Source organism: Clinocottus analis, unplaced genomic scaffold, assembly GCF_023055335.1.
Source record: "Clinocottus analis isolate CAN_PGR_092001 unplaced genomic scaffold, fCliAna1.0.p SCAF_21, whole genome shotgun sequence".
NCBI lineage: Eukaryota > Metazoa > Chordata > Actinopteri > Perciformes > Cottidae > Clinocottus > Clinocottus analis.
In genome coordinates this window covers 2,139,243-2,150,973 of record NW_027175943.1, presented here as the reverse complement: position 1 = coordinate 2,150,973, position 11,731 = coordinate 2,139,243, and the positions used below count along the sequence as shown (strand labels likewise).

At 46.1% G+C, this 11,731-nt stretch overlaps 1 protein-coding gene across 1 annotated transcript in view; it reads left to right on the top strand.

The window, feature by feature from the left end:
• LOC137792391 (GRB2-associated-binding protein 1-like) overlaps positions 1-10,357 on the top strand; it is a 13,094-nt gene extending 2,737 nt beyond the window's left edge. The window contains exons 2-13 of the mRNA XM_068588056.1: positions 3,012-3,140; positions 3,561-3,726; positions 4,422-4,608; positions 4,735-5,405; positions 6,610-6,692; positions 6,786-6,895; positions 7,579-7,865; positions 8,253-8,324; positions 8,769-8,865; positions 9,503-9,638; positions 9,785-9,916; positions 10,113-10,357. Coding sequence (XP_068444157.1) covers positions 3,012-3,140; positions 3,561-3,726; positions 4,422-4,608; positions 4,735-5,405; positions 6,610-6,692; positions 6,786-6,895; positions 7,579-7,865; positions 8,253-8,324; positions 8,769-8,865; positions 9,503-9,638; positions 9,785-9,916; positions 10,113-10,298 — 2,256 coding nt within the window. The 3' untranslated portion in view covers positions 10,299-10,357. The remainder of the gene's footprint in view (positions 1-3,011; positions 3,141-3,560; positions 3,727-4,421; positions 4,609-4,734; positions 5,406-6,609; positions 6,693-6,785; positions 6,896-7,578; positions 7,866-8,252; positions 8,325-8,768; positions 8,866-9,502; positions 9,639-9,784; positions 9,917-10,112) is intronic.
• The last annotated feature ends 1,374 nt before the right edge of the window (positions 10,358-11,731 follow it).

Genomic DNA, 11,731 nt, shown 5'->3' with positions numbered 1-11,731 from the left:
ACAAAACTAAGCAGGATGACACACTCTGCCACACACACACACACACACACACACACACACAATTTATCTGATTATTATTACTATATCCGAAGATTGATTGGCGATCAAGTCGTTAGTGATCAATTAAAGGGAAAGTCCGTCTGCGTTCTCTTCCTGTGAACGCAGCAGAAACGTAGTTTACCAAAGTAAGCTAATCAATAAGGTTATGGATAACGTGAACGCTAAATATAGCGCTAGCAGAGTGAGACGCCAGTGTTCTTAAATAGTTGTTTTTGTCAATGGAGTCTGGTGGCTGTGAAGACGGCTTCAGTTCACCTTCAGAAGGAGCTTTTGAACGTAAGATAAAGCAGTTTAGGGGTATTTTACACACATTACAAAATGTATATGTTAGTTTAAGTGTGCGCTTTACTTAGAGCGCTTTAACTGGCTGTCTGACAGCCCGATTCAACATGGACCCCGAGCCTTTACTCTCGGCTAAGCCACCAGACTTCATTAGAAAAAAACTGTGATTTGACCTCAGACAACGTGGTAGCTGCTCCTGCTGGAACGATCGTCTAAATGTTGGTACGATTGTCTGCACTTCTAGGAAGACAAATGTGTTACATGTGATGGGAGGAAGAGGAGGAATAGATGAGCGAACGAGGGACGGTTGTTATCCGGGTCTGGCGTTAAATGGGGTTTGGAGGCCGGATGGAGGAAGTGTTATTTTAGACCCATTGTGCCCTCTTCCTGTCCGAGGTCAGCGGGTCAAAGAAGGAAGCAAATAGGTGGAGGAGAGGTGAGAGAAAGTGTCTGAGGAAGAGTGTGGATAACAAGAATAATACTGCTTTTTGCAGACACAGGAGATGTGCAGTGTCGAGTGAAGTTTTATGACCTAATTTCAGAAAACATATCCCTAGCTTGATGCTACACATGATTAGCGAAATTCGCAAATTGCGCCAAAACCACTTTGAGACAAAGCCTCAGTAAGATATCAAGAAACTAAAACATGACTTACTTATGCATGAAACAATATTCCACACAGCATTGCTTGGTATGTGTCGGTGCATCTGTTTAAGCAGAGCTCCTCTGTTGGGGAACCAGAGGCGTTCAAGGTCCTGGAAGAAAGTTAGGCCATTTTGCACCTAAACCTACGGTACACGAAATCTGCACTAAATTAAATGCTAAAAATATGTAATTTCACTTAATCAAAGTCAAACTTTGCAGAGATTCTGTTAACACACAGTGATATTTTATACTATTTAAAAAAAAGACATTGTGTTGTCTCTTTGTGTACAATTGTGTCTCTTTTTTAATCAATAGCTTTTCAGCTGAGAAACGTCTTTGTTTTCACACTCACCATTTCGAGGCGCAGCCTCACAAAAGCCTCGTAAACCTCCAGTTTGAAGCTGGGAGTTACTCAAAAGCTTGGGAGGGAATTTACACACAAACATATTGTCAGATGCACAAAAAGCTGGTGCAGCTCCTTTAAAGGAGCCGGTCGCTCCAGAACAAGATGAACTCCCTTCAGACGCTCTGTTCTTTTCCGTTGGAGGGCTTTATGGAGGGAACAAACGAAACCGAAGGAATGTGAAGGTCTGACACTCAAAGCACCGTGAACACAGTGAGCTCCTTCGAGGAATCCGGAAATGCTTTTGTTTGGGAATAGTTTGGCTAAAATAGTTGAGTTTTGGCCACAAATAGATACGAGACACTTGGATAATGTTGCACGAGGATAACATTTCATTGTCGGTTCTTGCTTTATTCCTTGAAATAAAAGGCTGAGAATAATATTGTCATATCTGCTGCTGCCACCCTGCTGCTTTTATTTGTCCAGCAACCTAAAAATGAGAGCAGAATAGACAAAAATACACACACACACGCACACACACGCACACACACACACACACTACTGCCATCTCTTTCTGGCACTTCCTCTTCAGCTATTTCCTCTTCCTGTCGGTGTTTGGAAAGAAAGAAAGAAAGAAGGGAGGAACGTGCACGGTATTTAAGTGCCGCGCCACTTTGATTACACACACGGACACACTCACACAGACACACACACACACAGACACACACACAGACACACAGAGGCTTTGAGATCACGTTGGTTTTGCTGAGAAACATTTTTAAACTGGGATCGGAAGAGAGATTTAGTTTGTTGGGCTGGCGACAACTCACTAGCACACGCACACGCCACACACGCACACACACACACACACACACACACACACACACACACACACACACACACACACACACACTCGTATTTAGCCACATAAGCACAAAGCTTAATCCTTAGTCACCAATTGTTTTTTTGTTTTTCTCTGATGCCGTTAAACAGAAAAACATTGAGATCATTGTGTGTGTGTGTGTGTGTGTGTGTGTGTGTGTGTGTGTGTGTGTGTGAGTGTGTGTGTGTGTGTGTGTGTGTGTGTGTGTGTGTGTGTGTGTGTGTGCTCATGCTGTTATTCAAACTATTCTTTAAACTATGCTTCACACATTTAAATAATCACAATGAGTCCTTTGCATACACACTCACACCAACCCTTGAAACACACTCTCTCACACACACACACACACATACACACACACAGAGACAGACACACACACACAGACACGCACACACACACGGTGAGTCATGTCCGAAATATGAAGAGTCATCCCGTGGATTGCTCATGGGAGATGGACCCGACCCATAATGGCAAACATTTAGCAATGTGTGTGTGTGTGTGTGTGTGTGTGCGTGTGTGTACATGTGTGTGTGTGATGTTTAGTTAACATTCATGTGCACCAGAGTGTCAAACTTCTGACATAAGAGAGAGACACCAGAGTCCGCCTGAACGCCAGAGAAAGAGAGCGAGAGGAAGGAAAAGAACACGCTGTCTCCTTCACTGACCTTTTAATAAATAATCTGTGTAAATATTTATTTATATAATCTTGCAAAAAGACTAAAAGTCCTAAAGACCAGTAGGTCCAGAGATGAAATGGTTGATGTGACTCGGAGGATGAATGTGCTCTGTATCTCTCAGGCGTGGAAGCGGCGCTGGTTCGTGCTGCGCAGCGGCCGGCTGAGCGGCGAGCCGGACGTCCTGCAGTACTTCAAGAACCAGCAGGCCCGCCGGCCCATCAGGACCATCAACCTGAACCTGTGTGAACAGGTGCACGGACGCCTTAAAACGCCCAAATGAATGCTTCAAACGTGTGTCTGTTCAATGTAAAGTAATAAACAGAGCGATAGTTAATGTGTGTCTGCGGTTGAAAGGGCCTGGACCTTAGTTCCTCATGTTTTTGGAGTTAAAGAAACTAAATAATGGAAATTTTGAAAATTATTTTTTAGTGGACGTTGATTGACAGTTTGTTTGTCTCGTTAGTCACTTTAAAAACACGGGACAGTAGGATTAAAAAAAGGAAAAATCCAGGTTGGCCCAGTTTCTGTGTTGAAAGCTAACGCGTGCTAACGCTAACTAATCATTAATGCTGCAGCTTTTTTTTTTAAATTGTGTATCGTTTAGCTTTGAAGTTTTTGCACATTTGTGACGCGCTCCATGGACGCTCATTTGGTTGTGCCCGCCGTGCAGGTGGACGCCGGCCTGACGTTCACGAAGAAGGAGCTGGAGAGCAGCTTCGTGTTCGACCTGAGGACGGAGGAGAGGACCTGGTACCTGGTGGCGGAGTCCGAGGAGGACATGAACCGCTGGGTGTCCTCCATCTGCCTGCTTTGCGGCTTCAACCCGACGGACGACGGTACGACAGATGGACGGACGGACGGATGGATGGATGGATGGATGGATGGATGGATGGATGGATGGATGGATGGATGGATGGATGGATGGATGGATGGATAAATAGCACTGTTGCTGTTTGGAAAGGGAGAGAAGTGGGGGTTGAGGCTGAGTCAGTGTGAAAACCATGTAGGAGGAGAGAAGAGAGAGAGCAGGCAGGAAGAAAACACGTCGCTGACTCAGATGTACATTTACCACTCAGTGTTACATTAGATGCAACCGTATTGCACTTAGTGAGGGTAAAAGTTACTGTGAGAGAGTTTTAACTGCGTATGAACCAGTCTGATGTCGCTACATGACCTACATGAGTAAACAGGACCATCAGAGAGAAGAAGACTATTTCTATACAGTCATCTCTTAGTGCTTACCTGCTGCAGTAAAATGAGAGGTTTTCTAAAGGGACCCTGGTGCGTGGGAACACTACCGCTTTCGTCCACAGGGGACGCCAGAGTTGACACAAAATGTATGTTCTTCGTATTAGCTTAAAGCTAATTTCATATTGGTCCATGTAACTACCATTTTCTTTTGTTAAATGCGGACGGCCGTCTGATTTTACTCACTTGTTGCAGCCTAACACATATGTGTTGTTCTAGGTTGTTTCCCCGTGGTGGGACTTCATATTTACTTTCTAAAGTCGATCACTTTTCTCTTCTTCAGTCCCGGTGAGGCCTCCCGCCGCCGGCTCGTCCTCCGTCACCGAGATGGCCGGTCGCACGGCCGCCATCGCCACGGTCACCGGCTCGGTCCCGCCCCCGTACGACCTGCTGAGCGCCAGGAGCCCGGTGCCCGACGGCAACGCAGAAGAAGATTACATGTGGTTATCGCACTGCCAGAGCCACATCAGGTAAACACACACACTTTATTCAGGCATGTAAAAACAGTTCCCAGTGTCTCCTGCTGAAGTCTGGAGCTCTTTTTAAACCGGTTTTTGGCGACCTGTCCTCTTATTTTGCCATCTCTCTGTCTCCAGCCCTCCTTTAGGCTCCTCCGCTTCTCTTGAAGCCGACTACAACGACAACCCTCTCCCCTCCGCCACCTCCTCCTCCTCTTCCTCTTCCTCCTCTCCTTCCCTACTCCCCAACGGCCTCCCACCTTCCTCCTCCTCTACCTCCGGCTTCAGGACAGCTCCTTGGACGGCTGCCTCCGCGACGGGCTCTCTGGACGCCGGCGTGACCTCCGACCTCCAGAGACGACCCGTCCGGCCTCGCTGTCACCCCTCCCCTCATCCCAGGAAGCACTCCCTGGACTTCCACCTGCGGCCCGTGGCCATACCGCTCGGTACCGACAGGCACTCCGCCGTGCATCCAAACGGGCCCTCGTACACCACCAGCGGTTACCAGGTCCCTCGTCCGGCGTCCACCGCGCAACCGCGACCCCTTCGCCGGCCCTCCTCCACCCCCAGCGTGGAGTCCGTGACCCCGGCGGAGCTCCAGGCCTCGCCCGCCGCCGTCGCTCCCCCTCCGCGTCCGCCCAAGCCCCAGACCGCCACCACGGCGGCCCCGGGAGAGGGCTCGGCGGCGGGCACGTGGTCCGCCACGCTCCCCCGGTCCACTTCAGAGCAAGAGAGGAGGGACGGGTGCCTGGAGGGAGGAGCTCTGCCGAGGAGCAACACCATCACGGCGCCGGGGCGCACGCCGACAGGTGAGGAGAGAGCCGTCCGTCATGGAAGGTCTTGTTTTTTTGTTAGGATTCAAGAAAAGAGATGTATTAATTGTGTTTATTGGTTAATATCAGACGGATTGTGTCTCTTTATGTTCTCATTGTGTCTCTTTTTGGTCAATTGTGTCTCTGTAGTTCTCGTTGTATCTCTTTGTAATCAATTGTGTCTCTTTGTGTCTTTTTGAGTCTCTGTGGTCTCTTTGTGTCTTTTTGTGGTCAATTGTTTCTCTTTGTGGTCTATTGTGTCTTTCTATGTCCTCGTTGTGTCTCTTTGTGGCCAATTGTGTCTTTTTGTGGTCTCTTTGTAATCAATTGTGTCTCTTTGTGGTCTTTGTAATTTCAAATATTCACTCTTGTTTTGACTATTTGGGTCCACTGACATAAATATTTGGTTATTCAGCTCACAGAATAAATCCTTTCAGCGTCTGTCATGCGGATCAGTATTGTGGAATTAAATGCTCAAAGTGTAATAATGGTGGCTGTGAAACCCCCTCAGAGGAGATCAATAGCTTTATTGTGCAGAGCTGGCAGGGTTGATGGATTATAACCTCACGGCTGAAACTATTTGTGCCGGTTTGCACCATGATTTGATTGGAATTAGTGTCATTAATAATAAGACGAGAACTTTGCCCCAAAACAGCACAAAGAGTTTCTGTCAGTTTTAAGCCTGGTGGGTAAACAGTTTTCCTAATTCTCCAAAGTTCCTTCATGGTGCTTCTGGTCTAATTCAAGACGACATGCCCGGACTTGATGGTTCGTGCAGAAATTCAGGCTTTCAAAATTGCCCATCTACATTTAGATCTGGTCAAGCGCTGTTTGCTGTCTGTCAACACAAGTCTTCACGCTCCTCTGCCAATAAGTAACGTGTGAAGTTTACAATGTAAGAGGGGTGAATGCTCAGCACAAGCATACAGGGTTTGACACCTGGGGAGATAAACGTAAAAACAGGCCAGCTTCAGTTTTTACAAAACATATTTAGTGGATTTTTGATCCGTGGACCGAGCCAGACCAGCTGTTCGCCCTGTTTCCAGTCTTTATGCTAAGCTAAGCTAGCCTCCTGGCTCCAGTGGAGATTGGTATCAAACTTCTCCTTTAACTCTCGGCAATGTAAGAGTTAAATCCCAAAATGTCGATGGTTTTTGAACGATTGTGGCTTACATATACGTTTCAATCCTCTGTGTTTCAGGTTGTGACTCCTTTCACATCCCTCGGTCTCTGTCCGACAGAGCGAGCATGTTTGACTTCAGCGAGAGCTTCAACAGCTACTTCGTGAGTTAAAAACTCAAGAATAAAATGCAATAAATGAACATATTTAATGTCTGTTTTCATCACTTTGTATCTGTATCTCTTCCCCTCTCTCAGTTTAATAAAGGCTTGGTACCTCTGGGTAGTGTTTGCTCTGAAGATGATGATGTGGACGAAAACTATGTTCCCATGAGCGCCGCCACCACTGAGCCTCCCGTTGCACCAAGGTCAGTCAGAAGAAACGAATGATCAAGTTGTCGTCGTCTAATAATTGGTTTTATAACTAGTTATCCCAATAATATGTTTCTTCGAGATGTATTTATTCACAAATATGACTAGTGAGCGGGAGACATGATTTCCCACGATAAATGCCAGAAGGCTCTGTCTTCACGTCTGTGGACCTAAATGGACTCCTTTTGGACGAGATCCAGTGTCTTTTGTGAGGATGAAAGCAGGAAATTATCTCGTCTCTTCTTGGATACCAGGACGGCAAACTAGAAGAATCCGTCACTCATGACCAAGACACTGAGACACTTGAACTCCCTCGCTTGGGGGACGTGTCTCACTCCCAAACCCGGACAATCCCCCTGTTTTCCAGCAGAGAACCTCAGACATGGAGGTGCATGACCCTCATCAGGACGACTTCAAACTCGGCTGCAAACCGCCTCAGTAAAGACTCATAGGTTTAATGCCAACAGAATCACATCATCTGCAAAGAGCCTGATACGCAATCTTCAGGATCCCCGAACCGGACACTCTCCTTGCGATCCAATGGGCAACCCTTTGCGGAGACCAACACCCACAAACCCTGTGTAACCCTCTCTGAGTCGTGGACACCAGTATTTAACGCAGGACTACCCTGGAACTTGATGTGAAACATGTCTAATTCCTTCTTCCTCTCTTCTTCCAGGGTGCCTCCACATCCTCCCTCTGAACCGATCCAGGAGACCAACTACGTCCCCATGACCACCCTCACCCCTTCCCCTCCCATTCATCACAGCCCGGCCACAAGCGACCCGGCCTCCCTCGGGAGACAAGTACCCCCTCCCGCCCACCTGGGTTTTCGCGGTTCCCCCGCGAATCCCACGGCCCCCCTCACCCCGCCGCTCCGGAGGAACAACGCCAACACTTCCGGTGGCGTGGAAGTGGAGGCGACGCCGCCTCCGATCCACCGCAACCTGAAACCACAACGCAGAGGTGAGTCGGAGCTTATCAGGGATATTTAATATTTAATCCCTTTGTCAGGACTGAGACATAATAAAACCGCATTATATAATGCATTTTCAAAACATTAAGGTATTAAAGGAAGGAAAGAAAATGACATAATTTCATCAAACGGACATTGTGTTTGTTTAATTAAGGCAATAAAGTAACATTTATATTATTTTTCAACAGTTGTATGCTACAATCTGCCGAACACAAACCAGGACTCGTCTCTTTGCGTCGTGGTCGTCGTGGTCGTCGTTTTTCTAGCTTGCACAAAAATTTAAACGTAGATTCTGCACAGAAAACAGAGGCCTCCCCGCAGATTTGGTTGATATGCGGTTGATGCTTTCTGCCGTCTGACGCTTTGAATCCCTGCAGGAGTGGCCGTCGGTCAGCCGGCAGAGAGGACGGACGTCCAGGCGGCTGCAGAGTCGACGCACAAAAAGAGAGGTATACAAACGCCAAGTTTCTGATCCTGAAACAGTTTCCTTCTCCCCCATTCTCTGTTTGTCACTTCTCGTCTCTCTTGTCACGTCCAACCTCCTTTTAAGTTTTAATTATTTACCTCCCATTCCCACTTTGCTCAACGAGGTTACGTGACAAGCCACACGCAGCTTTAGCTCATAGAAACTCATTAAATATTAGTAAAGGTTGACATTTTTGGAGGTCTTTCTGCAACGCATGCTGCTTTGTTTGTAAAAAGCTTTTTTGTTTTTCACACATAAAAAAAGCCACGTTAGCGTTTTTTTTTTTCACTGAGATGACAAACAAACCATTTTTTACTCTCCTGTTCTTTTTCGTGCATAAAACATCAGAAGTCTCTCTCTCTCTCTCTCTCTCTCTCTCTCTCTCTCTCTCTCTCTCTCTCTCTCTCTCTCTCTCTCTCTCTCCCAGTAAAACCAGCTCCTCTGGACATCACTCCGGTGCAGCAGGACTGGCAGGAAGTCCCGCCCCCCGTTCGCTCGCCTGTCACTCGAACCTTCACGCGGGAGTAAGTGTGTGCATGTTTGTGTGTGTGATGTTCTTTTATTGCAGCGTCAGCAGGAAGGAAAACATCAATATTTAAACGTCTCCTACAGAACCAGGGAGAGAAATATGATGCTTGAATATCTTTATGCTCAGCTGTGTTACTCTCTGGCGCCCCCCTGTGGTGCTAAAGATATTAAACGCTACAACCAGAGAGTAAAGGTGTGGTAATAAAAGTAGAAGTAATGCCAAATAAAGCAGACACAGTAGCAGCTCCACAGAGGACAGATATAATGCTGGTATGCTGTTTATCTTCTAATATATGAATTTGGTAATATATTTGTCTCGTTCTTACTATTGTATTACTTTAGTGCTGCAGATCAGGGACCAATCTGACATTTTTCCTGGCATTTATTACATTAAAACGCAGTTTTTCCTATTGTTTGATTTGTCTTTAATTGTCTCTTTATTTTTCCGAAACTCAAAATATGACTATATGTTATTGCTTTAATGCCAAGACAAGGAAAATCATTGGATTCTTTACCTAAAATGTACTCAAATAATTGGTTCTCAAAGTAGTTGAAGGAAATGATTCATCACTAACACAAATCAGCAAATGGTTGCAGCTGCAAAGTGTGTTCATGTCTCTCATTGTGCGTCAGTCCGTCCAGTTGTCGCTCGGTCAGGCCGACCTCCGCTCACAGCTCGTCTCTGTCCTCCGACTCCGATGACGCCGATGACAGCTACGTCGCCATGACGACCACCACCTCCGGCCTCAGCTTCAGCACCGGAGAGGCGGTAAAAAAAATATACAAACACTCCTTCGCTCCCACTGTACTGCCTTTCTTTTTTCTTTCTTCTCATTGCCGTCTTCGCTGCCCTTCCTTTGTGTGTGTGTGTGTGTGTGTGTGTGTGTGTGTGTGTGTGTGTGTGTGTGTGCGCAGTCTCTGAGGCTCATGCTGCACCGGGCCTCAGAGGGCGGAGTCAGCAGCCCGATGCTGCGGCGAGTCTTAGGCGACAAACAGGTGGAGTACCTGGACCTGGACCTCCACACCTGGAGAACACCCACTAGACAGGTGACACCCCTCTCTGTAAATACTGTGTTTTATATATATATATATATATATATATATATATATATATATATATATATATATATATATATATATATATATATATATATATTAAATTAAAGTATTTAATATAATTAAGTGTGATACATTTAGAATTTATTTTAATTGTATTATTTCGTGTTGGTTTCTACGTCTGCAGCATAACCAGAAGCGCTGCACGGCAGAAGGCGGCGGCGAGCCGGGCGGAGCCGGCAAGGAGCGTGCACGTGGCGAGCGAGCACGTGTGGACTACGTGGTGGTGGACCCCAAGAGGACCAAGGCCCTGAGGAGCACCAGAGAAGCATGGCACGACGGCAGGATGTCCACGGAGAAGGAGAAATGCTAACGCTAACTGCTCACCGCTCTTTTCCTTCAACCCCCAAATCCCTGAGAGAGGACGTCTGTCCTGAGTGGTGACCGGATGGAACAACAAGGAACTGTACTTGTTTTGCTGCTGCGATGAAATACGTTGACGGTTGACAATGTTCGTCGGACATTTTGAAATGACATTCATCCGTAGCTTCTTCGTCGCCATGTTTCTATAGATCCGAGGTTCTTTGAGAGCATTGTTACCTCGAAGAAGTGTTGTAGAAATGACATGTGAATCCACAGGCAGCCAATCCAGCCTCAGTTAGCTATCTGAACGTCGCGCTTCCAAGATGGCGGACTCTGACGTAATCACCCCTGCAGCCTCGTGTGTAACCCTGCGGCTGAATTATTGATTCTGTAATAACGGTGACTGTCCAGCAGGGGGCTGAATGAATAAACACCACACACGCAGGGCTTCTGTTGCGCTTTTATTTGATGCATGATGGATTATTTTTCTTCTTTACTGTGTATTTATATCACTTGTTTTATTATTCTACTATGTCTCTCTGGTGTGCGCTGCTGCTGTAATCCTGCAATCTCAAGGATTATTTTATCTCTTATCTACCTGCTGTGAAGGCACCTGCAGTGCAAAAACATATTTTTTTAAAACGCCATGCTCGCGGTTCCTCAGTGTAACGATGACGTCATCCAACTACAGTAAACTGGACCGACAGCTCGGCATCAGCACCTGACGACCTGTTTATTTATGTTGGTGTTTACAGCCTCAGTGTTTTGCTGTGAAGCAACAGTCTCCAGGGAGGCTGGCTGGTCTCTATAAAGGTTCCTCCATCCTTCACATGAGGAACCTGATGACGTTCCTGCTGCTGCCGTCCTTCATTTGTTCTTTAACGTTTCTCACAGTTGGTTTGGTCCAGGCTGGAGTGCTCATCTCTCCGTTTCAGGTGGGTTACTTCACCACAGATGCAACTTTTAGACACGGAGCTTTATCTGTATTTATTTTTACATTTTAAATTATTTTAATTTTGTAATTTAAAAACTTTTTTTTTAAATGGGTGGGGCGGGAATAAGATTTATTTTACTTATGATTTTTTTTTTTTTTTTTATTTAAAATTTTTATACTTAAGATTTTATTTAGCTGCTTCGGCAGTTCTCACTGACACACACACACACACACAAACTGAGAGTCCCCTTGACCTATTCATAATTATATATAATGATCCACTTTGAATACATCCAACAAATTAGTGAAATAGACCTCAGTAACGAGGTGGATCCATTACTTGTTAAGAGAAGCGGAGCCGCTTGTTATGTCATCGTTGTTGTCATTGTTGTTGTCGTCTGACCTGATATGGCGAGTATAACTTCCCCTCGGGCGTCATTTACTGGCTGAGTCATCCTGAGTCTTCACGTTGCTGCAAAGAGCAGAGAGGCCGACTGGAAAACCCCCAA